Source organism: Panthera leo, chromosome B2 (genome assembly GCF_018350215.1).
Source record: "Panthera leo isolate Ple1 chromosome B2, P.leo_Ple1_pat1.1, whole genome shotgun sequence".
Classification (NCBI taxonomy): domain Eukaryota; kingdom Metazoa; phylum Chordata; class Mammalia; order Carnivora; family Felidae; genus Panthera; species Panthera leo.
Window position 1 is genome coordinate 45,225,856 of NC_056683.1, and position 27,633 is coordinate 45,253,488.

The 27,633-nt window shown below is 41.7% G+C and overlaps 1 protein-coding gene across 1 annotated transcript; it reads left to right on the top strand.

Annotated features, from left to right (window-relative positions):
* Window positions 1-61: 61 nt before the first annotated feature.
* On the top strand, window positions 62-27,276 carry OPN5 (opsin 5). The gene is made up of 6 exons (XM_042937308.1): window positions 62-191; window positions 4,113-4,232; window positions 8,228-8,398; window positions 12,216-12,550; window positions 23,580-23,821; window positions 27,213-27,276. Exons 1-6 carry the CDS (start codon window positions 62-64, stop codon window positions 27,274-27,276), a joined length of 1,062 nt encoding a protein of 353 aa, XP_042793242.1.
* The last annotated feature ends 357 nt before the right edge of the window (window positions 27,277-27,633 follow it).

The window sequence follows — 27,633 nt, forward strand, 5'->3', positions numbered from 1 at the left end:
TTCGGGTCTGTTGCCATTTCTACTGATTTGCTTTTCAGGCTCCTGGTCGCTTGAAGAGAGCATGGCGCTAAACCACACTGCCCCGCCCCAAGATGAGCGCCTGCCACACTACCTTCGAGAAGGGGACCCCTTTGCTTCCAAACTTTCCTGGGAAGCGGATCTAGTGGCTGGCTTTTACTTAACAATAATTGGTAAGCTTCCTTAATTTTTCTGTGCAAAGGCTGCGTGTAGGAAATTCATGGGCTAACATGTTGACTTTGCACAAGGATTCAGATATTTATGTAGATATTTTGAGTGGAACTGGAGAGTGGGAAGAAGGTAGAGGATGGGGTGGCATTGTGAAATTCAGTGAATGTTTCATAGAAATGACTCTATTATCTTTATTATTAGTGATGGATATTCCCTTGATCATCATAGAACTTTTATAGCAAAATCACTTATCCTGAGACTATTTTGGTTGCTTTGGGAGTAGGTTTGTCTTCTGAATAGTAAAATTAATGATAATGATATCTTATTTAAATACAGTGGTTCTTTTACTTTTTAAAAAATGCTTTTGATATAATCATAAGATGATAGGCTCAGAAAGGACCCTAGAAATCACCTCCTCTTCTCATAATTGAGGAACTGTCCCCGGACTGTGGTGACAACAGACACGCTAAGTTTATTTGCACCCAAAGTAGAGTGGCCCCATGATGGCATCACTAAGTGATTTTGGTGAGAGGTGGAAAAATGTATTGATAATAAAATGGGAGTAAGCCCAGGGTCAAAAAGTTTTATGCATAATCCAGAACATGGTGCACCTGCTTCCAGACTGTGCTTTCCAGTGTGGTGGCCATGTGTGGCTGCTGGGTACTTGAATGGTGACTTTTCCAGAAGATGTGCTGTAGTGTAAATATACGCGAGATACTGAACACTTAGCACTAGAGAAAATAATGTAAAGACAGCTCGTTAAGGATGTAAAGAAATTGACTACATGTCAAACTCATAACATTTTGGGTATACTAGGTTAAATATATTACTAAAATCAACTTAGTAATTGTCTTACTTTGTTTACTGCGGCTAACAGAAAAGTTTGAAATACATACGGCTCACATTTCTGGTTTACACTGTATTTCTATCGGACAGCAGTAGCCTAGGCGATTAGAATTCAACCACAAAACTTCTTAAATTTAAAACTGGTGTTCTACATTTGGGTAACCAGTGCACAGGTGGGTTATGTCTTTGGGGGTGTCTGCCTTTAATCTTTTCAGATTTGGGTCAAGCTTTGTTTCTCTCTCCTTCTCTCCCTCTCTCTTCGTCTCCTTCTCTCTCTCCCATCTATTTATTACGGGCTAAGAATTTCATTTAACCTCCTGAAATTAGAAAACTCATTAGAAAAGTCTGGAGACACCTCTATGGTCAGTGCTTGAGGCAAAAGGAATTGATGAGATTGAATCAGAAATTCCATGCAGAGGGATTCCCTGGGTCCTTGGCTTGATTGTTAGTTATTATCAGATGATTTAAATTCTGCTTCTTGTAAATGGACCCTCATGTCCTTTCAAACACAAGTATATATTGAGTGCTCATTCTTTGCCACTGTTTAAATTTCTGGGAATACAGCAGTGAACAAAATGGGCAAATTCTCTTTCTGGACAGGGACCATCTGATAGTAAAATCCACACTGCATTTTCATTAAACACAAGTACTTTCAATTATCAGAAAAGGCACAACAATTGACATCTTATAAATTGAATTTGTCTCAGTCAATTGCAAGAATTGGTTTAAAAAAAAAAAAAAAGTAGCATCTCTAACCTGACAAATTTCTCCAGATAACACAAAAGAGGGAGGGATCACAGTCCATTCCCTGCGCTGGCAGGGAGGATCTCAGGAAGAGAGGTAACCAGGCTGGGTGGGTTGGGCAATCAGGAAAATTTCTCACTTGTTTTATTTGGGGATGGAAGGAAAATCCACAGTCAGTTTGAAATGGGCATGCTGGGGTGAAGCTAGAAAAATAGGTCCAAAAAGAGTCCCCAAACAAAGGGAATATCAGATGACTCAGGGAGCTGGGAGTGGAGCCGAAGATATGTTCCAGAACAGCCATTCAGGGTGAGGCCAGGGTCATTTGGAGGGATTTAGACTCATCCTAGACCCAGTCTTGGATTTGGTGCTATGTCTGTTTTTCACCCCTCCTAAGATAGGTATGGGAATATGCCCAGATTCCTTTCAAGGAACCAGAGTTCAATGACATTCTTGGTGAGTTTGGTTAAATACTGGAAGTCTTAGGGAAAATTGGAAGATGAAAAGACAGATGTAACCTTGGATAGAGGAGAAATCAATTAGAGACCCATTTCCACCCTCAACCCTTTTACTATAGATACTTGGTTTATTATTAACAGTCTGTATATGAGATTTCATTGTTTTGTATTCAGAGTGAGAGTCAGGATTTTGATCATCAAAAAACATCCCCCCCCCCCCGCCCCGCCTTTAGCTTCTTAGTCTTGTTTTCCTTTATCATCAAAAATAAGTTTGCATTCTCTTGATAATCCCCTCCAGAGAAGATTGCCTATGGGAATAATCTACATGCAGCTGATAGTTGACTTTTTTTTGTGATAATGCTTTGGGCACTGGGTGAAGCCTCATGAAACATTAGTAAAGATAATTGAAGAAAGAAAAAGTGAGAAAATCCATATTCTCAAAAGAGAAGTAGAAAGACAAAGGGTGTTTAAAGGAGCTTTGTGTATCAAATATATATGTATACTTACTGTTTTCAATCTTCTTGGATACAAAGTAGAAGGCATTTGTTTGAACTTCTTCAAGCCATGTCTTCACGTTTTAATATCCCAGTGTGCCTTGCTAGCTGGTCTCCTTTAATGAGATGTAGGCTTCATTTTAGGTGCTTTGCTCTAGAACTCCCTAATCTCTTCTATTTTTTTTTCCTCTTCTGTCTTAAGAAAGCTAAAGAGGTTTTAACAGACCATTAGGCAGCACTGACTCCAGGAATTCATAATTTCCTAAGAGCACAATGCAGTTCGTTCCTGGTGGTTTCATACCATCAGCTGAAACACACATTTCTTTCCTTGCCCCTAAAATGAATTGTGGTGGAGAAGTAGAAATTAACATAGAAAAATCTGGGTTTCTCCTGTTAATACTCTCCTTATTCCTTACTACTAAAGGCAGCTGTACCAGATTCTCATTTATACACAGCTACACTATGAAGCAAGAATTCCTGAAGAAATCTACTCTACATGTTAAGCTATGGAAGTAGGTGTATTCTTTTCTTAAATAAAGTCAGTAGGGATTGGGTCTTTTTTGGATTTAAACTGGGTTTGTAAGAACTTTTGAACAGTATCATTGTAATGCCAAAGCCAATTAGTCATTAATAAAAGGATATAAAAAAGTGGGAACACATTTATACCATTATTGGTAGGTTGGAGGGTTGAGGGTCACTTTCCCTCCCTTTGGTGGGAGGGGGAGAGCCATACTATCAACTGTCACCCACTTCCCCTTAAGACCTAGTCCAGTAGAAGCAGCAGACACCCAGCGTCCATGTGTCCTCAGGAGGCAAGCAGTCCTGGGATGTGTCTCCAGGAGATGACCCTTTCCTTGCAGGGGTTTACGCCAGCCCTATCTGGCCTCTGCCTCTCCTGACTGCTGGTGCTCCCTCAGGAGTCCACGGCGATAGTGAAAGCACCCTGTTTGGTTGGGGTCACTTCAGCGTCAGAATTTATCAAGAGCCAAGGGCTTAACCCTACTTCTTAGAGGGAGGGAGTTCTATAAAGCCAATACTTGGTAAAAGTGGCTGAGGAAGTACTCCATCTTGGGGGCCAGTACAAGAACTGACCATGGGGATTCCCACAGCCTCCTGAGCTTCACTGGGAAATTAGCAGTTCCTTTTTCTGGGTAAGTGCAGTCTTATGATCCCTGACTCCTATCCCTTTGGAGGCAACCCATCCCTCGCCTGTCACTCGCAACTCATGCTTTTTACTTCATCTTCTTAATTGAGATTTTTATTTAGAGTCCTCTCACTACCCTCTAAACCTATGGTGTCCATTTTTGAAATTGAGAAGTGTTTCATAACCGAGGGAACCCCAAATCCTAGTGTTAACGGCGGGAATTTATATTTTTCCTTGTAGGGATTCTGTCCACATTTGGAAATGGGTATGTCCTTTATATGTCTTCTAGACGAAAGAAGAAGCTGAGACCTGCGGAAATAATGACTATCAATTTAGCAATCTGTGATCTGGGGATTTCAGGTAACACAACCGTTTCTTCTTTGGGGGTTTGAGCTGTGCCCCATTCTCAAGTCCTCACTGGCCCAGAGATCACCCCTCCCCCATCTCCTTTTGCTCCTCCCTTCACACACCATCTTTACAGAGCTTGTGGTAAGTCAACAGAGTGTGATCAGGCTAAACAGATCATCCATTTAACATTTATTGAGTCCTTTCTGTGTGCTGAGCACGTTAGGTGCAAGGAATACAATTTGGAATAATGCACGATACCTTCTAAGGCTACACCTCAGAGTGTACCAGCTAAACGATTTAGAAGACAGAAACTTACAGATCATGGTTTTGAGCTCTTTTATACCCCTGCTGCCCTTTTGGAAATCTGTTAAACACCAAGGGAGGAGGTCTTAAAGCTTCAGTATGAACGGGTGCCTGGGTGGCTCAGTCGATTGGGCGTCCGGCTTCAGCTCAGGTCATAATCTCGCAGTCCATGGGTTCGGGCCGCATGTTAGGCTCTGTGCTGACAGCTCAGAGCCTGAAGCCTGCTTCGGATTCTGTGTCTCCCTCTTTCTCTACCCCTCCCCCACTCGCACTCTCTCTCAAAAAATAAATAAACATAAAAAAAAAAACAAAAACAAAGCTTCAGTGATGGGTGAAGAAGTCTGAGAAGCGTGCCTGGGTGGCTCAGTCGATTAAGCAGCCAACTCTTGATTTCGGCTCAGATCATGACCTCATGGTTCATGGGTTTAAGCCCCCATCAGGCTCTGTGCTCACTGCACGGAGCCTGCTTCAGATCCTCTGTCTCCTTTTTTCCAGCTCTCTTCCACTTTCCCTCACTCTTTCTCTCTCTCGCTCTCTCAAAAATAAATAAATGTTAAAAATTAAAAAAAAAAAAAACAGTCTTGAGATGGTCTGAGAGGTGAGTACAGGAAGAGGGGAGGGCTGTCTTGCTGATATATTGAAATGTGGCTTCAGGACTGATTGATAGTGTAGGAAGCTTCCAGTTCAGTTCTGGAAATTGGAAATTGGCTGCACAAAAAAGTCACTTGGGGAACTTAAACAAACAAAAAACAAAAGCAAAACCCAAAAACAACAAGAAAAAACCAAACAGCAACAACAAAACACACACACAAAAAATCCCCCTTAAAACCTCACCGCTGGGTTTCATACCCAGAATGTTTATTTACTTGATTGAGAATGTTACCTGGGCATCAGGATATTTAAAATTGGTATTACCAGGTAAGTTAATGTGTGGCCCAAATTGGAAACCACTGGTTTATTTGTTGCTTCTTTGGATCCTCTGATAACCCAGCCAAGGAGGAATTGGAATAAAATTTCTCTTTTACTGTAATTTACTTTTAAAATATAAATGATTTTGGATAAGTAGCCTCCCTTTGCTTTCATCTATAAAGTTCCAGGGTTGCCTAGATACACTCAAATGTGCCTTTGGATCCCAAATTCTGCTGATTGGAGTATGGTCTTAAGTTACTAGAATTGGGGAAACTGAGTTCAAACAGCACACATCAACTCCTCTTTCCACTGGAAACTTTTCAGCAATTTCCCACCTCAAACGTCCCTATTAAAATGTTTTCTGATACTTGGTTCTTCCTTCATCAGTGGATTTTTCTGCGGCTGCCAATCTCCAAAAACAAGGCTCAATAATAAGCCTCTACTGTTGAGTCACTGTTTATCACCAGATGTGCTACCCCTGAGATTTTGCATGGCCTTCCTTACTTGGGAAGACTTTACTCAGTATGGACAGGCTTAAATATCAGGAGCTCTTATTGGAAATGCACGTGCACATTAAGAGAAGCATATTACATCATACCCCATGGGTGAAAATCGCCAAGACCAACCCTGGCAATTTGCAAAGCTGAAAAATGGCTGCCATTTTAGCGATGGCCACACGATGGCGGTGTCACAACATAAATGATAGCTTTCCCCGTCAACTCCTCCCTGCTCACCCCCAACCGGTTTGTCCCTGGTGTTGAACATAAAATGTTCAAATGAAACCCGCCATTTCATCCACATCCCTCACCAGAGAATACTACCAGGTTCATGTTTAAGGCCGAATTAGACTAAACTTGAATAAAAAGGTCCTTAATTGGTCTGATACATTGAAAATGCTTCCCACCAAGCAAACCTGCTCTACAATTGCACAAACCACCTCATTATTCTGCATATATCTTCAGAGTAATTCACCAAGAAAACATTTTCTTCCATGTGCTTTTGCTGATGAGCCCAGATCATTTTTCAACTTCTGAGTATCTCTAACACATTTCCCATTCCAGTAAACCTTAACAATATTTGCCTGTTTTATTTATTTTTTCCTGGCCCACTGTATTCCCTTATAAGCACCTTGAAGTGCATACTAGACACCAGGTGTATTTCATCTATGTAACTAAGATGGCTCACAATTGTGCATATGAAGTAGAATCACCTGGGAAGCTAAAAGAACAAAAATTATATTGAAGTATATTGATGCCTGAGTTTGTTCCACATAAATTAAATCAGACTTTCTGGGGGTTGGCATCCTGGACATTGATTATTTAAAGTAAAACAGGGGCACCTGGGTGGCTCAGTTGTTTAAGTGTTGGACCCGGGCTCATGACCTTGCTGTTTGTGAGTTCCAGCCCAGCATCGGGCTCTGTGCTGACAGCTCAGAGCCTGGAGCCTGTTTCAGATTCTGTGTCTCCCTCTCTCTCTTCCCCTCCCCTGCTCATTCTTTGTCTGTCTCTCTGTCTCTCTCTGTCAAAAAGAAACATTAAAAAAAATAAAAAATAAATAAAGTAAAACAAAAGCAAGCAAAGCAAGAGAAAACAACTCCCCCAGTGATTTTAGTGTGCAGCCAGAATGCAACCATTTTATTAAGTGGAGAAGGGAGAGGCATTCTAGATGACATTCCGAAGGTTTACCAAAGGCTCTACTCCAGAAGGAAGCTTAAAATAGTCCCAGGCCCAACAGATACTAATTTCACTCCATCCGAGTCACCTTCACTTGTCTTTTGCAGCCTTTAGCACCCACCCAGCTGACACTTACCTTAAGCGTTCAGTTCGTGTCTCCTCTGCCTGGAACATTTCCCCTCTAGATACTTGCTTGAGTTCTCTAGCAGTGATTTAGACATCTTCCTAAATGTCATGTGCTCAGAGAGGTCTTCCCTGATCCCCTTATGTGAAACAATTTCTATCTATCTCCTTCCGTTTCATTTTTCCTCACAGCTCTAATGACTAATGATCATTCCATCGTGTCGTATCTTATATTACAAATTATGTGTTTCTCTTCTCTGCCCTCCCTATTATAAAACGCATTTGTCTGTCTTGACCTCCACTTTGTCCTCTAGCACCTTGCTCTGAGATTGTTACATAAGAGACACTGAATAATTATTTGCTGAATAAGAACCAGTCCTTTTACACTCAGTATCCTCACTGACAAGAGGGCAAGACCACTGGGATTGAAAGCTCTGAAATGGGGGTGTAAGTCTAGCACTAGCTGTCACGACCACTAGAGGAGATGTGTGTCTCACTCACAGAGGCACTCGAGAAACACGTGTTAACTGGCTCCACTCTCAAGAACTCGGTGTACCTCTGTCTACTGAAGAAGGGCCACACCTGGGAGGGGGGGGGTAGGACGGGGCTGGCACCCGTGACTAGGGGTTCCTCGGTTTTCCTGGTGCAGAAAGGTTAGAGAACCTCATGATAGAATAGATCAGATGGAGGTTTTAGAGAGCTTCCTCAGCACTATTCCCTCTGGGAGCGTGAAGATTGAATGTGATAGCTGAATACAAAGGGTGCAAAAAATAGAAGAATGTTTTCTAGAATGTAAAAAACACAAAAACACTAATGGAGGCTGAAGGAATAAATAGTTTAAATCCCGGAAGTCTGGGTCTGGTTGTAAACCAAGGCAACCTACCATCGACTAAAATAGCTGTATCTCTTGTCTGAATAGACTAACTCAACAGGGAGTTGAGGCAGGTGGGTAATTTTAACTGGAGGGAACATCCCTTGACAAATTGCTTGGCCCTCTAGTTGTAGGCAAACCGTTCACCATCATCTCTTGCTTCTGTCACCGCTGGGTGTTTGGCTGGATTGGCTGCCGCTGGTATGGATGGGCTGGATTTTTCTTTGGCTGTGGAAGTCTTATCACCATGACTGCTGTCAGCCTGGATCGATACCTGAAAATCTGCTATTTATCTTATGGTAAGTACGAAGGTTTCTTGTTCCCTGATAGACAAAACTAGTGGACTGTCAGACTGTACCTATTGTACCGATAGGTCATGAACAGAGATTGCTAATAACCTAAGAGACCAAGGGTATTTCTATTCATAGCTCATTTTGTTCTAACATATGTTTAAAGACTTGAACCTGTGTCCATGTAGGTTTCTCTTAATTCTACTTTTATAGGAAATTCTGGTGTGTGGCTACAATGCTTTCGGAAAGTATCATTTCCTTGTGTAAAGTGTGTAAGCTTTGCTGTGCAAACAAAGAAATAAAATGCATTGAAAAGATGTTAGTTCCGAGATGGTTTAGTTGGTTCCCCACATGGTAAGTGTAATTATTAGAAAGATGTTTCTGATCCTCATTGAGGACTCAGGCTCCCCATGATTTCAGAGATAAGGAATTCCAAAGAGTCCGGGTCCAAGTTAGAGAGCTGTGCTGCCGTGGGGGCAAGAAAGGGCACGTGCAGAAATGTCACTCAACGTTCTTTTTGTAGTCTTGTAGGTAGAAAGATGAGGGAAGAGCCCGTCATAAAAAATTTTTCAGGGACTAAAGTTTTCTTTTGTTTTGTTTTTGTTTTTGCTTTTGTTTTTAATAATTAGAGCATTCAACATGCTAAAAATACATTTTTATTGCTTTTGCTCCCTGGGTTTCTGCGAACTTATTGAACCCAAAAGAGAAGCATTTGGGCCCTCACGTTTAATATTGAGAACGAGGCACAACCAGGGAATAATACTGGCTCCGTCTGGATAAAACTGCTCTGTGTGTTAATCCGTCAACCGTCTCATTGACGTTGCGACCATGGAGTCGGAGGATGGCCTGGAGCCTGAGGGGGGAAAGATCAAGTCAACTTGATGCTTTCAGTGTGGTAGAATTTTCCTTTATATTTTAAGAGTTTATAGTCCCAAACTCCAAGGAAACCGTTCAGAGGGAGGGTAAGGTCATGGACCATCATCTTCACGACCTAGCACTTTTTTGTTGTTGTTTTTAAATTTGCATCTCTTTTTCTAAACAGATTAAAACTTCCACTAGAAACAACTTAAATCAGAATTTCCAATGATATAAAAAAATATTCGATTGTATATATACTGGATGACTTCAGAGTCAAATTCTTTCTATAAACTTATTTTTGGTTATTTCAAATAAATTTTAAATATACTTATAGATTTTATAGATGAGAAGGCAGAATTTCCACTTCTTGGGGATATTTAAGAAATTCTACACCTTGATGTCTCTGCTTTTTAAGTATTTTCTTGGATGTAGGCGTGGTGTCAATGAAAGAGATGATCCTGCCCACCCCCAGAATAATTGCAGGGCATCTCTCCATATGGGAACTGTATATATTTTTCCAGCTTCTTTTAAGATTGAACCTCAATAGAATGGTTTCACCATTTGCTTTGACTCATGCTTAAGCCCTCTACACAGTGTCTTAAAATGTTGGAATTAGAAGACCGCTTGGGAACATGTAGACCTTTCTCCCATTAATGTGATAAACTGTTTTAAGGCATCCCTGACAGACAGCCACTTGGCCTCTTCTTGAATAATTCCAGTGACCAGTGACGGGGAGCTTACTACTGCACAAGGCAGCCCATTCTCTGATTGGTCTGCTCTCATTGTTACAATGTTATTCCTTATATTGAGACAAAACTGCCTCCCAGTAACCTCCACCCATTGGTCCTAGTTCTGACTTCTGGAGCAACACAGAACCAATCTACTAATCTACTCCCTCCTGTACTTGACAGCCTTTCACCATACTCGAATGTAAGTATCCAACACCTCGCCAAGTAACCCTAACCATAAATGCTTATACGTATGCCTATGCACATCCCCCTAAATATATGTGGTTATCCGTGCCAGTGTTTTACCCATTATAATGGACAAGCAAGAGCTGACATAAATGTGGCTACCTGATCCTTACCTCTATCTGGTTGGGCTTGAGAAATTTGCATTTTGTGATAAAAAAATGCCATGTGTTTGAGAAAAATAGAGACGATAGAATACAGATACAATCTGTTATATTTCTTGCGAGAGCTGAGGCAAACACAAGACTGAAAAATCATGCTACTGTAGTCCTTCGTAGCTTGCAAATCAGGCCTGGCATTGTTTCATCGAACTCTTATCAAAACCTGTCAGCAATGTACGTCTTATTTACTCTGTTTTACTGCTAAGAACATGGGTGTCTAGAAAGGTTACATGAAAAGGGTCAAGTCCTAGAAACGAGAATTAGGCCGTACTGACTTCCCAAACCACGTGGCACTGAGCAGAGGCAGGCTGGAGTCTGTGATGAAGAGATCATTTGGCTTTTGTTGAATGTGTTCTGATATTTCTTCTCTGCTACTCCAAACCAAGGCAGTAAGGATTCCCTTCTCCAGCCCTTTCTCTTTGAGGTGATAAATGGGGTGTGAAGGTAATTTTCCCAGTAGGCTACAGCACTTAGATCAGGCTACCCTGTCTTTGGTGGGTGTGTTGAACTTTGGAAAATGATCACTAGTGTTCTACAGCGTTTTTTTTTTTTTTTTTTAGATGACTACATTGTTTCTTCTTCTTGGAATTCTCTTTTGGTTGATGGAAACTATTCCTGAAAAACCTAGAGGTTAATTTTGTTTTCCTGAAAATATTTCCACAGAACTACTCTTTCTTTTTTAAAATTTTTTAATGTATATTTATTTTGAGTGCACGCGCGTGCGAGAGAGAGAGAGAGAGAGACACACACACAAAGAGACAGAGCACAAGTGGAAGAGGGGCAGATAGAGAGGGAGACACAGAATCTGAAGCAGGCTCCAGGCTCTGAGCTTGTCAGCACAGAGCCCTACGTGAGGCTCAAACCCATGAACCATGAGATCATGACCTGAGCTGAAGTCAGAGGCTTAACCAACTGAGTCACCTTTAATGTTTATTTGTTTGAGAGAGAGAGAGAGCGCCAGTTGGGGAAGGGCAGAGAGAAAAGGAGAGAGAGAATCCCAAGGAGGCCCTGTGCTGCCAGCACAGAGCCTGATACAGGGCTCAATCTCATGACCGTGAGATCACAATCTGAGCCGAATGCTTAACTGACTGAGCCACCCAGGCACCACTCCACCCCAATTACTTTTGCAGAACATGATACAATCTAGCTAAATCCTCTACCTCTCTTGCCATGGCTGTGTGAGCATGACTGCTGTGTTAGTAACGTTCGAAGGTTCAAAGTCTGCTCCCGTGAAGCAGGGTCAGTCACTTTAAGGTCACAGGCAGTAATGGTGGTGGCCCACCGACCCCCACCAACAAGTGCTTATGAGGACAAATGAAATGAGAGACATGGAAGATTTTAGGGAGAAGGGTATTTAAAGGCACAAACAATGTGTTACCATTTCCACCTTTCCCAAAGGACTCTATCTTGGATGAATCATTGATACATGGTTTTTGGCGCTTGGTCCTTCTGGTCTACCAATGGGCCTTATATTGGATAGGATCTCAAAGGTCATTCTAGATGCTTTCTTAAGATCCTTCGTTCATCGTCTTCGGCACCCTCTCATCTTTCTACTGCCCCTCCTTCCTCAGCTTTTGTCCCTTCCCCTCCCAAGGCTCCCGTGTGCCTATGGAAACCTTCCCTGTGAAAGCACTTCTAGTTTTATTTGCGTGGAAAAAGGCCCATGCTCTGGAACTTTTCTCCCTTCACTCCACTCTCCCTCAGAGCTCAGTTATCTGACCACTTCTCCCAGAATCCAATGGAATAACTCTTTGGATGTGGAATTTGACATATCGAGGGGAGGTATTTGGGTACAGGGCAGATTACATCCCGGTAACGCTTTTCTTCTACCTCCAGGGGTTTGGCTGAAAAGAAAGCACGCCTACATCTGCCTGGCAGTCATCTGGGCCTATGCTTCCTTCTGGACCACCATGCCCTTGGTAGGTCTAGGGGACTACGCGCCTGAGCCCTTCGGAACCTCATGCACCCTGGACTGGTGGCTGGCCCAGGCCTCCGTGGGCGGCCAGATTTTCATCCTGAACATCCTCTTCTTCTGCCTGTTGCTCCCAACGGCTGTGATTGTGTTCTCCTATGTGAAGATCATTGCCAAGGTTAAGTCCTCCTCCAAAGAAGTAGCTCATTTCGACAGTCGGATACATAGCAGCCATGTGCTGGAAATGAAACTGACCAAGGTAACTACAGTAACAGTTTACAGAGGTATTTTGTAATCAATTAAAACATCGTAGGGCAAAGAGGATAGGGGATGCTAGGGACTGGGGAGAACTTAGAGTCCCTATTCTTTACATACTGCTCAACTTTGCTATTATTTATCTAAACCTTTGTAGTGTTTCTTTTTCTTGTTTCTGTCTCTCATTTACACACACACACACACCCAAACACATCAGATATTTACTTAATTTGTATGGTGGATCTACTGGGAGCTTATTCTCTCTATTGAATAAGATACTCTTGGTTCTCAAAAATTATTCAAGTCATAATAAGAATAAGTTTTAAGCATCATGAGATGCCTCAGAGTATTTGTAGTTTTGTACGGATGTTGGTGGGTGTGAAGGACATTCTGTCACCTCGCATTATTTACCATGTCTGCTGTCCTATGGGAAGCTTATCTTAATGCAATATAATTCCTGCAGGGTTGAGTTTCTTGGTAAATGCTAACGTCAAGGGTTGACAGCTGTTTAGGCATTGTAGTGTAAGGAATGGAACACACAGTTTGAAAACAGACTGGGGTTTTCATTCCATGACCAACACCTGTGAAGTTTGTGACCCAGAGCTAGACACTGAAATTCTTTGAATCTCTGTTTCCTCACTTGGGCAACAAGAATAGTACCATTGATCTCATTGGATTGTGGTGGAGATTCAACGAGATAAAGCAGGTTATTCTGTCATTTGGTGCATAGAAGGTGTTGAAGAAGCCGCAGTTCCTTTATTCTCTTGTAATTTTAAAGAATTCTGGGAAAGTATGAGGCAGTGGTCTTTCCACTTTCATCCTGTCTTACCTTTACGTTGAAAAATATCTTTTCTGCACACACGTCAATATAAATGACATGCAGCTAACACCGTCAAACTGTATATTTGACACTAGGACATGCTAATTTCCATTTTACTTTTAAAGATGCAGAAATAAATGCAGATTAAGGTTCTAACCATTCCTTTTGGTCCCAACCAATCATATTACTGATATCCCACGTTCACGTGTCCTCACAACCTACTTGGGGACCACTTGTCTCGGGACCTATAGTAACAGTTCCCTCTAGACCCGGGGTCGCTTCTAATAAGTCAGGGCCTTGGTTCTAGTAATATTCCTCTCTTCACACTGCAGATGTTTCGAGATGGTGCAAGGGTGTCTTGGTTGCAAAGTGTGAGCTAGAGATTCTTCATGGTTCTGGTTGACTTTTCCTTCCTGAGCTCCACCTGCTGAATAAAGACCAGCTCCGAGGGAAGTTTTCATCACTGCAAATCTATGCTCATAATCTAATCATAGAGTAATTCTTTTGGGATGAAAATGCAGAATCAGGAGTCATAATCTACTTCTCTCTTATAATTGGTTGTAAAATGGAAAGAAATGTTTCCATAAAATCCAGGATCAGGAATTCAGTTCTTCATTTCTAGCTCTCCTTTTTGCTCTTATCTGTGATTAAAACACACACACACACACACACACACAAATTAATCCAAATAAATTAATCCAAGTTAATTTCGGATTACATTTAATCCAAACCCTACTCAGGACCAAGTACTGTTTTCAGGACACAGTAAATACAACAATAATAAAAATTTCTCTTCTCAGTGCTTTATGAAAATACGCCCAGAGAAACATCGTAACATCCGTCACACTCGTAGGTGGATTTGAGTTCACCTTGCAGCCCCGTTATTTGGCATAGCAGAAAGCTGCTCAGTTGTCATCTGACTTCCTCTCACTTCTTGCCACCCTCTGATGATATCGGCTTCGAGGCATTTTGATGGTCTTGATCAGTGAGTCCAGATCCTGATTCCCATGGGGTTCTTCTCCAGTTTCTCTGAGTCCGTTGTTATTCATCATCTGGTCTCTGGTTAATGGAATTGCCTAACTCCACCCACAGCCAACTTTTATAAATACCCTGGCATCTTGTTCTTTGTGTATTCTGGCGGGTGGGCAATTTGGTGAATGATTCTGAAAATCATTATGCATAGGAGGTGAAACTCAGCACACACCATTTAATTTGGGTTGTGGTCATCATTCTCCTTGACCTGGACTGGACTGTATAGATCAAGTATGCAGGCTTACTCAGCCCAGATCAACCAGAGAGATATTAAATGAAAAGTGTAGGCATATATATGTATGATTTTATTTTATACGCATCTTCTTCTAACATACACTAAGTGGCATTATATTACATATAATGTCTATATTGTATATATTATATATTATCCAATATGTCTGCATCTCATTTGTATATATAAAACTTATATTAAAATAGCCTGAATATAACATGCTTCTAATTACTTACACTTAAACACAAAAAATGTAAATCAAAATTCAACCCACATTGATAAACATAGCTTTCTATTTTGGCATCTTCTGTGCTAAATTTGAAATGTTTTCAATTACTAGTTAATTTTGATCTTGATTTTTTTTTTCTACTGAGTAAAAATTAGTAAAAACAACCTCATACTGGGCCTTTTCATCGTCTGAGAAAGCTTTTCCTCCATTCAACTACCTCTTAGGACTGAGCAGTTTGCTCATTCAGTTGGTGCTTCTGATCTTTTAGAAAAGCCTGGTCTGAAAGCTTACTACTTAAAGCCCACTTCCTTGGATTCTGGGGTCAAAATCATTTACTTTTCTGGGGGCTCTAATTATTTCCAGCTGGGTTATTATCTGGGCCTGCATTTTGCCAGGCTGGTCTTATCAACCTAGAAATTGACATTCCATTTACAAATATCTCTGTAGTTTGTAGTTTTCCTCTAATTAATTTTTTAAAAATGATGCTTTTGCCAGCCTTTTCTGGTAGGCTGAGATTTCACAAGAGTGCAAACAGAGGTGTGCAAAAAAAGCCCAAGAAATAAAACAAACAAACAAACAAAAGCTCTTTATATTTCTATGACTCAGTATAATCTCATTTTCGTGCCTACATTTGACTTTGTAACGCAAACTTAATATTAGACAATCAGGATAAGTTCAGTTGCTTTGGGGTTTTCCTCCTTCTCCCAGGGCTATGTATAAATTCCAGGGAGATTTTCAGAATTCCGTAGTGTCAATGGGTGGGGGGGGCTCTTGGTCTGGTTGTTCATTTATTGACCCTGGTATTGCTGAGATATTTAGGTTTCTTTCTGGTCTCAGTCATCAGCCGTCATGGGTCACTTTGCATCCTGCTTGTTCCAGTTAGAAGGTCTCTTTAGGCTCGTCAGCAATTCTAGTTACTTCCCTGTCCTTTGACTACAACTCATCATGTGTATTTTGGGAGCTTGGCTGGGACCCTGGGAAGTTTCCTGCCCTGGGACCCTGGGACCCTGGGACTCTGGGAAGGACCCTGGGAAGATATCCCTAAATGCATTAAGGGTCTTTTGCTTCCCCAACACCAACCCTGGCCCCTTGTGTGTAGTTCAGTGGAGTCCCTCAGGACAATTTCTCAAGGTCAGTTACCAGCTCCTCGGCGGTCCCTTCACCTTCGAGCTGTAGGCCTTTTACCCACTCTTGGGTGGGAAACCTGTAACCACGTGCATGCCTCTAAAATTGTTCCCATTCAGTAAGACTGATGCTTCCAGGCCTGCAAGTTTCTGGCTGTGGATGCTCGATGTCATTTTTCGCACATCCAAATCCCCTTTCTCTCAAGTATTTTCTCTCCTGTAAGTTTCAAATTTCTATTTTAAAACTCACAAGCTGAGAAATGAATGTTTTACTTCTTTGGATATTTCTGCTTGAAAAAATCTTCACACAATGCACTGAACACTCTTGCTTCTGCTTTAATGAGGGGGGTGGTGGAGTAACAGGAAGAAAATACCAGAAGCACAGACTAATTTTTCCAAATATTATTATGTGGTATGGATTAGTACTTCATATTTATTCATTTAACACATGTAGATCATCTATAAGTTCCAGGTCTATAATTAGTATCTAGATCCTTTGGGATCTGGATTTCTGCTCATTTCCCTTATTTCCACCAAAACGCCTTCCTGATCGCCCCTGGCTAGTTGAAGTCCCTCTGTAATGGGCCATAGGAGCACTTGGAACATTCGCTTTATTGAATCCCACGCTGGTCCCTCTTCTTTGCTAGTAGGTAGGTGAGCGCAAGTGCTACGCGTCCTGTGTGCTTCTGAGCCTCACTGCCTAGGGCCTCCTAGACGCTTAATCATGATCACGATAATGAATACATAATTGAATAAACTAAGTTCATCTAATTACCTTGATGAGCGGTAAGTGGTCCCTTGACCCCTGGCTGGAGATCCTCCGTCCCTTTCATAACTGAGAGGCATTTTGTTTTGCTTTGTTCTTTCACCCTGAAGTCTTTTTAAAAATCACAAATGTAAATCTCTGCTTTCCTCAAATGATTATCTCTCTTTTATTGCGCATGGAGTGTTATTTATCATGGAGGGGTCATAGTCAGAGAGCCCCCCCCGGGGAGGCTTCTGGGTCAGTTTGTGGGAAAGTGGAACGGCATTGCTTTTTATTTTTTAAACCGATTAATTCATTTCCTCTGGTTCTTCATAAGTGCTCTTAGTTTAAATGTCACTTCTCAGAAGAGCATTGCCCGAATTGAATTCAAATCTTCCTATTACAACGTGTCACTGCTGTCTTTACATTTTCTTCTTGGAGCTGGTTCTGACTTATAATTAATTTATGATTGCATATTTATTTTTGTGATTATTTGCTCAATGTCTGGTTTTAACATTAGTCATTAGTTGTTACTGTGGAGTAACAACTGTATCATTTTGTTCGCTTTGTGTCCCCAGGACATAGCACAATGCCTCAAATATATACATATATATATATATATATATATACACACACACACAAACAATTATATATATATTATATAATAATGTCATATGGTATAACATATAATTGATTATAGTATATTAATGTAAGTTAAATATAAATAAATATGAATAAAGATGTATACATAAATATATGTTAAAAATATATATTTGTTGAAGGAAAGAACTGCAATTAGGAATCAATCCCAGTTTTGCCTGTGACCCACTTTAGGGTCTCAGTGAGCTGATATTTGTTATTTATTTTGGCTGCCAGTGGCTGAACCCCTTTCCATGTTTGGAATTTCTGTGTTAAGGAACTTCCAACATTTTGAGTCTTGCTGGGGGATGGAGGGGAGGAACAATATGTCTGAGCAAAGGATGACTCCTAATTTAAAAGATACAGAAAGATCAGTCATGAATTTTCCCAGATTCCCTTGCAGCTGGAGTATAGCCATAACCCTAGGCTCCAGCCAGTCTGTCTCAGGAGCCAGTGTCACCAGCGAAGGGGCAGGGAGATGTCCCCTGGGGGCATGGCTGCAGCAGCAATGGTTTCTGCATCAGGGCCAGCTCAAGCCATCCGTTTTGGGTGTCATTTCTGTGTGGTTGGCCTCAGTCCTATGTCCAGCATTCCCAGTGACACTCTGTCCTAATCAGCCCATTCCTTTTCTGTCTCCCTTGGCCAAAGTCAAGTTCTGTTACTTGCAACTCAGAATCTTAACTGATTCACCTCGGAAAAACCACTTCACCTGGCTGGGCTTCGGTTTTCTCATCTGCGAGAGAAGGTGGGAGAGGGGAGTTAAATGCTATCTAAGTTACCTTCTAAGACTCTCAGGTTGTATCAAAACGGCTAGATTGGTGGATTAAGCACCCATGGTGATCACTCTTATTGCTAAAACCACTTTACCTCTCCACCTCAGTACGTTTTCCCTCTGAGTAGCGGTTTCCTCACCTTAAGGGCTTGGTTTATCTGTAATGACCAGTGAAGTCTCCCTTGTTTTGCAGAACCAGATAGTGAGAGTTCTTCAAGCCAGCCGCTGCCTCATTGGGGAATGTTGTGTTCAGTTTTAGACCAAAACCCCAAAACACAGATGTACAGAGCGATATGACCTAATTTACATCCTCTCCTTTCAATCTCAGCTTTTGCTTGTTTATAGAATAGTGGTATTTTAAGATTTGAGAAAGTTGCAGCTGGGAAGTGCAGAACACTCCTCCTTCTTGTATGTCTTTTTTTTTTTTTTTAATACAAATTAATATTTTCTACTTGGATCACAACCAGGGCTCACATGATGGTGGACACATCAAAGCTGTCAGAATTCTTTTCTTTCTAAGTGCATGAAGAAGGGCCTTGGATGGTTGGCCTTAGTTGTCCTTCTATCGATTAAAGAGAAGGGAGGAAGAAACTCAAATGAGACATGCTTAGGGTTGTTGAATTCCTCTATTTCTTCAAAGGTGGCGTGCAAGCTATCACCACCCTTATTTTTGTACCTGTCAGGAGCTGAGGTTCCAGTGAAGGTAGGTCATGGTTAAGTTTATCACCTTCCTTCCTCCTTGCCATTGGTGGTGTCACTCAATGGCAGGCTGCTTGCGTGTGGGGGGTGGTAGCCGCGTACCTGGCATTGACTCTTGCATTATCACATCTCTTATTTATTTATTTTTTAAACTTTATTTATTTTGAGAAAGGCAGAGAGTGAGCAGGGGAGGGGCAGAGAGAGAGAGAGAGACAGGGAGAGAGAGAATCCTAAGCAGGCTCCACGCTAGGCATGGAGACCGACATGGGGCTTGAACTCACGAACGGTGAGATCAGGACCTGAGCCAAAACCAAGAGTCAGACGCTTAACCAATTGAGCCACCCGGGTGCCCCAACCATCCATTTCATTGTTCAAGGTAGTACACAGATTCAAAATGAGAAGCCTTACTCATATCTGGGCAAAGGAGCCTGGTGGAAGGAACTGAAAGGGCATTCTCAGAGAACCCGGGGTTCTGTCTCACTCACACTATGGAGCCAAACACAGTTGGAATCCAAACCTGAGTACTTCTCCATCTGTGATATTTGCACTTTTGCACACTGCCTCAGCACAGAGAGGGCAGGACATCCCTTTTTGGAAACCATGTCTGCTGGACTGGTGAAGATGAATTGGACCCACACATAGAGCCTTACGTAACTTGGAGAATTTACTTTCAATTCCACTGTTCTATTATTGCTTTAATTGATCGATTCGCTAGAATCAATCAATTATGGACAGTACTGCTTCTGGGACACTTCAATTAATGCCCTTGAATTTAGCTGGAACATGCAGATATCCCTTTGTCCTCTGCAGCAAGGTATGTTTAAAGTGAACTGGGTTGCAGATGTGTGATTTTTTTTTTTTTTTTTTGTAGAAGCAGAACACATATTCTGTGAATTTCCTCCCACAAAAATTGCCTAATTTAAGAACTGAAGTTTTACTGTTTTCCAGTAAACCACAAGGCAGTAATAAAAGTGAAGCGATTAAAAAATAAACAACTTAGAAAAAGCTGACAGGTACAGGTGTCTGTGTTAGATCTGGTTTAAGGACACCTGGAAAAGAAAATTTGGAAAATGGAAATGAGGATACACTCAGAAATGAGGAAAGCAAGGAACAGGCTGATGAAAAATTAAACACGTTCCATGTTGAGTAGAAAGCACTGGGAAAATGAATGTAACATGCGAGATTTCTGTAGGGTGTATCTTAAAATGCCTTTAATATTTAATGTTTTAATGTTTAATATTTTGTGGAGTAGATTTTAACATGAGAAGATGGTAAAAAATGAATGTGGCTTCTGTTAACTTTGTATTCACTTCAAACATATAAGTAACATTCTGCAGTGCTTTTCCATCTAGGCTTTTATCCCTCTTTCTGCTTTAAACCTGATTTCTAGTCATTCATTTTAAAGCACTTAGCTTAATTCTAATCAGAAAAGCCACGATGATGCATTTGCTCTGTGTTTAAAAACCACAGTACAGTTAATTCTCCTATGTTCTTTTAAAAAGGATAACGTAATGCTAATGTTTGAAGTCCTTTGTCTTTCCATTGCACACTCTCATAAAAGTAGAAGATACATAAAATGCAGAAAACATTATGGACTGAGTGCCAATCTATTTTTTGTCAATGACTTTGACGGCAACCCAGAATGCAGCCTTTGCAATACTGTGAAATCATCATGTGAGTCACCAAAGGACAAAGGCAAGAGCTATGTTAAGTTCCCAGACATCTGCTAAAGCAAGTGTTATTTATACAGTTATTGTTTATTTGGGGATTTAGAAAAAGGCCCTCACTTTGAGCCCTGTGGCATCCTTTCTATTTACAAAAGAAGTCACACAGGCCAGACCAAACCAAATACAGTTTCTCCCGGGGAATCCTCTGCAGAGAGGTGGGAAAGCAAGCAGAGGGATTGCATGTGTGATCTGGGGCTGGGGGATAATTGTTAAGCACGGGCAAGTATTTTGGATCAGGACCCTAAAGGAAGGCTGCGGGACCCCAACACAGGGCTCAGGACTTGAAGGAGGTCCGCGCTCACTTCATTCATCGCTATGAGATTTAGACTCTATTTGTAAAATGGAACGAAATGAAGGTAACTGATGTGTGTCTCAGCGGCAGTTCATTTTTAGAGATGAGCCTTGAACTTCTTGGGTGGAATTTTATAACGTTGAGACTTCCAGTAGGTGTTTCAGACTTCTTTCTTGACACGGCCCACAAATATGGGGGTCTCAGGGCAAACACCCTGCTGCTGGCTGTTCGGAGGTCAAGTAGGGGTAGGACCATTCCCTGCATATAACAGCTCTGCTCTCATGCGTATTGAAATGCACATGTGCTCAAATGACTTTGTTATAAAACAAAACAAAACTTATCCGGTTGAATTTCTAAAACAAAAAAGCATGCACGAATGTTGTTGCTTTAACTATTACTAATAAAGCATTTTGTGTCTCATTCTTCATCCTTGATCCACTACGCTAGCTTGTCATGACCTTCATACCGGAAGCTGTTATTTTCCTTCTTGAATAAGAGGATGGGGGTGAGGGGCGCCTGGGTGGCTCAGTCCGCTAAGCGTCCGACTGGTCTCAGGTCATGATCTCACCGTTGGTGAGTTTGAGCCCCGTGACGGGCTCTGTGCTGACAGCTCCGAACCTGGAGCCTGCTTTGGATTCTGTGTTTCCCTCTCTCTGTTCCTCCCCAGCTCACACTCCCTCCCTCTCAAAAATGAATAAACATTAAAAAAAAAAATTAAAAAAAAAAAAAAGAGGGTGGGGAAAGAGGTGGTGATGCCTGCCTTGGATAGTTCCATTTTTTCATCTTCTCTGGGTTTGGGGGAACTCAAGGATAAAGGAAGCTCCACTTTTCCTACAAAGCCCTTATAAAATCACAAAGATGGGTCTGATCATGCTCTTTCTGGCCATGTACTCATCCCTGTTCTTGCTATGGTGGCCAGGGGCCTGCAGGCCTCTGCTCAAGCTTGGGTCACGCGAAGCCAGCTCCATGCAACAGGGGTAGAAGGGATACAGGCAATGCTGAAGTAGAAGGTATATGAGGCAGAGGAAAATAAACAAAACCAGACGTCCACTGCACAGCCCTAACGTGAATATTGTTTCATGATTTCTCCTACAGAAAAAAATACTCTGGTAGATAATAGTGTAAAGAGACTTCGAGGTTCGTGCACTCTGTCTCAATTAGGACGTGAAGTGGCTCCTGTTTAAAATGGACACCAAAGCTCGGACCTCATTTGCCAGTGTTAGTACTCGAAGCGAGAGCCCTTCTATTTCTTATTTACACTGCAGCCTAAACAAACTGTTACAAGTGGAAATTCTGTGTGGCCAGGGATGGTGTCTGCTTTGCTCATTGCTTTATCCCCAGCACAGAACATGGGGGAATACTCACCCTTGTGGATTCAACGAATGAGCAATGAGTTTTCTACCTCCTATTTCTTCCTGCCCCAGTTCATTCAGCAGAGGTCAATCTTCCATTCGTTAAGTCTCCTGCTCAAAAACCTACTAGTGCCTCAAAGCACATGGAATGAAGTGCACGCTTGGTAATATGCTCCACAAGCCCCTGAATATACGCATGTTGTCTCTCTCTCCAGGCTCATCTCATGTGCCAAAGTGAACTGTTTGCTAGTTTCTGTACAAACCTCACACATACCTGTGCCTTTGCTCACACTGACTGTACTGCTATTCCTTTATTTTAACTTACCAACATGCAGGTTATATGCCACGTCTCCCGCGAAACTGTTCTGAACTTGCCCTGTGCCGTGCAGTTTGGTCCTCCTCCGGGCTGGCACTTAAATCCTACTCTGCCGTGTACTGCAGTGGTTTGTATTCCAGAGGGATACAGCCAGGCACTAAGGTGTACTAGTGTCCCCGTTAGCGCTTGGCGTTGTGTCTGACACAAGGCACTTGCTAAAAAGGGGTTGTTGAATTCAAGTGAGATAATCCATAGGGTCAGGTAGTTACAGGGCACTAATTAGGGCTACGTCAGTAGGGGGGCTGGGTTGCAGATGGTGAGAAACTAGTGAGAGCGTTTTAAAACCCTGTCTCTAATTATTCTTTGATCTGAAACTTTAGAGGCTCCCCCAGGTAATTATAATTTTGTGAGAGAGAAAAGTCCTTTCTGGAAAAGTCTTGCTTAATGCAACTGTGTCACTTTGGTTAAAGCTTGGCGATTCTGTTTTACTTTATATCTAGTGAATTTCCACTCTCTGAGCCTCACACTTGAGAAAATGAGCCAAAAGAAGGAACACTTGATAGAAATCTCTGAAGAAGATTCATATTAAAATTTCCAACAAGAGCAGAGTTTCTGTTTCCTGAGGCAAATGAGTGATTTCAAATTTCTTCAAGGTGAACATATTGTCCGTGTACCTCTGTGAAAATACGATGGAACATATTTTCCATCAACGTGGGTTGAGAAGTCTTGGAAATTTCAGGGGCACTGATGTCTTCTTAGCATGAGTTCATGCCCAATGTAAAATTGGACAGCGTTTATAGGGTTAAACTTTGGGTCTCTTGGTACATTCCAATTCTGGAGTAGAGATTGGATAGGATGTGGTAAATGGGATAAGGCATTGTAATAACTTCTTCTGGCTGAACATCTCTGAAGTCCATCTGAAATGTCTCTCCTATGGGCGAGATAAATGTAAAAGGTAATAGACTTTCTTGGGTGTAATTGGGCTGCCGCTCCTCCTCCCACCCTTCATTTCCACCCAGTGTTTTGACTCTGTTCTGTTACTTGCCCTCGCCAGGTGGCGATGCTGATTTGCGCTGGCTTCCTGATCGCCTGGATTCCTTACGCGGTGGTCTCTGTGTGGTCAGCTTTCGGAAGGCCAGACTCCATCCCCATCCAACTGTCTGTGGTGCCAACCCTACTTGCAAAATCAGCAGCAATGTACAACCCCATCATTTACCAGGTCATCGATTACAAATTTGCCTGTTGCCAAACTGGTGGTTTGAAAGCAACCAAGAAGAAATCCTTGGAAGACTTCAGGTAAAATTTTGGAAGCTGGGAATGAATGATGCTGTTTCACAATCCTATGGGATTCAAGCCACTCCGATACGCTATCTTCTTAGGCTTAGAGCTCATCACTTAGGAGTAGTGTAATGAGGACTGTATTTTTCTGTTCATCAAAATTCCTGAAATCAAGCCATCAGATATGTAAGGTTGAATGTCATGGGTAGAGGATACCAAACGGATGCTCTATTTGAGCAACCACCATTCATCCCTCTTCCTTATCTAGGACCAAATCCATTTTACCCCAAGAGTACAGTTCCACATGGCAATGATCCAAAATTAAGTTCTCACAACAGAACAGATTCTCCTGTTTGAGATGTTTCTGCCATTAGCTAAGAGTTCTAGGATTTGGGCGGGCAAAGGAAGGAGAGAAGGGAGGTGACATATTCTGCTCTCTGTTCAGGTTCTTCGTGTTATTCCCACAAGAGCCCCATGTTGTCCCTTCTCTTTGTCAGACAAGGAGATGGAGGTAAGGTAAAACAAGTAAGGTTAAGGTCAAGCGAGCTGCCTGTGTTTATGCAGCCAGCAAGTAGCAGAGCAGAGGTTTCAATTCGGGTCCCCTGGGTTTCAAAACAGTCTACACTGTTTCCGCTACGAAATGAACAGATGAGTTTGGGGATCCAGCACCATAGTTCCCAAAGGCTCCATGTGAGTAAAGAGTTGAGAGTGATGTGTGGACTTTGCGTCCAGTTAGGGCCAGTCTTAGTAGAGTGTAGATCAGGCACCTGAATGCATGGTCTGAGGTGAGGGGTATTGAGAAGGAATGGGTTCTCTGATTTCCATTAATTCTTACTCACTGGATGTCTGGTTGTTTCCCAATACTATTTTCCTGTATCAAATAGGAAACAGAAGGGGGAAGAAAGGTAGAACTAGCTTTGAGAAGATACGGGTCTTTATCTTGTTCTCTCAGTGTGCTGGAGCAAAGTGGTTACGTTTTTGACCTTTAACGTCCTCGCCATGCAGGGTACAGATCAAATGAAAAAAAAAAAGGCACAAAGAAACAGTATTGTCATTGTTGCTGGTACAGGGGAAGAAATACACAATTTGGAAGTAGAAGATTAGTGTTTGGTTCATTTTTCTGTATCCGGGCAAATGAACTACTTATAACTTAAAATTGTGACGAGCTGCTTGTAACAGCCATCATTTGAAACTGTAGGAATTACACCAAATGCATGTTTGGAAAGGGTTAGGTGACAACTGTTCGTGGTTTTTGTTTTGTCTTGTTTTTCTTTCACGTTGTTGGTGGTTCATGCCTTTTCTGTGGAATTGGATAAACTCAAATGCTAAAATGCATCTATTTCGGCAGTAACAGCACTTTTCCCTTATCAACTATTAATACTTTATTATGAATGCAGGTTAGAGAGAGTGTTCTTCATAGAGCAGTTGCGGGAGAAAATAATGGGCATTTCTTCCTCTGAAAGAGATGGGACTTTGACAGGAGTGGCTGAAGGCAGATTGCACCTACCTCATAATCTTGCCTCGGACTGAGTCTGTGTTCTGTGCCTTAGCTCTTCAGGGTAGGCAGCACATAAATACTCAATTGCACAATAATGAAAAGAGAGAAATTTATGAGGAAGGCAGTGACTCGGGGCCTCAGACCTTCAGAAAAGCCAGCCAGCCAAGAGTCAGTTCAGTTCACCTGCTCCTGTTAGCCGTTGCTATGAAATACAACAGTTGGTTGGCTGAAGGACAAGTGCTGTTTTCTTACTCCGGGGTCTCAGCTTTCAGTGGAAAAAGCAGGTGGTAGCGCTAAAAAACCCTTGGGTTTTAAAGTTTGGAACATCTTTAGAAAAGGAATGCAGAAGCGGTGTGAGGAGTCGCCGATTTTTAGAAGGCTCTCTTCAGAGAAGAACTTTCCAAAGAAGCGAAAAAGCAAACATTTTGTCGTCGTTGCCCTTGTTATTAAAAAACTAAGAAAGTGGGTAACATAGATGCTTATAGAATGAGACGAAGTGGTAAGAAGCCAGTCCAGAGTGGTTAATGCTCTGCCAGAACAGTTTAAATTGAATTTAAACTAGATTAATTGATATCCTTGTTTTTTTTTTCCTTTTCTGAGCTCTGGAATGAATTTGCTTATAATGGGACACCCTCTTGGGAAATATTTTGCATTCAAATAAGAAAGCTAATGTGTTGAATATGAGCTTGTGGAAATAAATTTTGAGTGGTTTTTACAGTTCATTTAAAGTTAACTAATTCCCCCCGCTGAATTGAGTCCTCTTGAGATTTTGGTAGAAGCTGATGAACTAAAGCATGGCCAAGAGCCCTTTTTGACAGGCTGTCTGTTATTCATCTCATCTGGGTATCCAGATGAGGTCTCCTGTATTTTGCAAACAGTGCTTTTCTGCCCTGTTTGTGTATTGGAGACACCTGGGGAACATGGAAAAAACTAACGCTCCCTGGAAAGAGATTTGGCTTCCACTGGTCTGGACTGGACCTTCATTAGTTTGTTTGATTAGTTAGCTCTCCCAGATGGTTCTCGTACCCAGCCATTGTTGAAAGCCAGTGACCCAGAGCCTGGAAAAGGAAAACATTAATAGTTCAGAAGCCTCTCACCCCACTTACACAGAGACCAATGAGGTCATCTACATCAGTGACAGGGAAACCAGACTTCAGGAGCTAGGCCAATCTTAGATGCAATAAAACGTTCAAATGACACGGGGAATACATAGCGAAGGACCGAGGCATTTTACATTCCTAATAGTTTAGTAAAGATAAAGTATAAAAAAAGTACTAAATTCTGGCATTGCCGTTGTAATAAACCTTCCCTCACCACCTTAATTTGAATGCTGTCCTTCACTCTTTGTAGGTAAGATACAGGGCCCAACTGACTGGTTGGTAGATAGGTAGGCGATGTAGTTTGTTCTAGGGACAGAAAACTCACTAGGCCACGTGGAATGTGCCATGAATAAGTGGTCTGGTTTTGGAAAGCTCCACTCAAGGGATTTCTTGACTTTGAATATTTTAAAAAATTTTCTAATGTTTATTTATTTTTGAGAGAGAGTGAGGGAGAGAGAGAGAGAGAGAGAGAGAATGATAGAGTGCAAGCAGGGGAGGGGCAGAGAGAGAGGGAGACACAGAAACAGAAGCAGGCTCCAGGCTCTGAGCTGCCAGCACAGAGCCAGACGTGGGGCTCAAACCCACAAACAGTGCGACCATGACCTGAGCCGAAGTCGGACGCTCACCCGACTGAGCCACCCAGATGCCCTTTGGTTTTGAATATTTTAAAGTGATTTATTATTTGCCTTCTCTTTCTAGTTCAAGTCTTGTGTCTATAATCTTCATGATAGACAAGACTGATGTGTATACATAGTATGTGTCTGTGTGTGCGTATATATATTAAGTTGTGTTTTTCTTCTCCTGTATCTAGGCTGCACACTGTAACCACAGTCAGGAAGTCTTCTGCTGTGCTGGAAGTCCATCAAGAGGTATGAAGATGGGCACGGCATCACTCATGGACATAATTATTCACTTATTTGCCTCTTCACTGCTGTTGATGTTTGATTGTGACTACACTTTTCTCTTTATATTATATTTTTATATTTTGTACACTTTCCCTCTTTTTCCTTCAGCCAGGATTTGCTGGGGAATGCCAATGGCCAAGTGGAAATTAGATTGTAGGATACTATGTAAGGAATATTACCAGGATGAGCCTCCCTGGAATTTCTTTTTATTGTAATTTAAAACCTAATTGTCATGCCCCAAAGTATGAAGTCTGAGATCCTGAGAAAAATGTTTAATTACTTTATTTATTAGCATGTTATTTCATTTCATTATGTCATCATTATTTC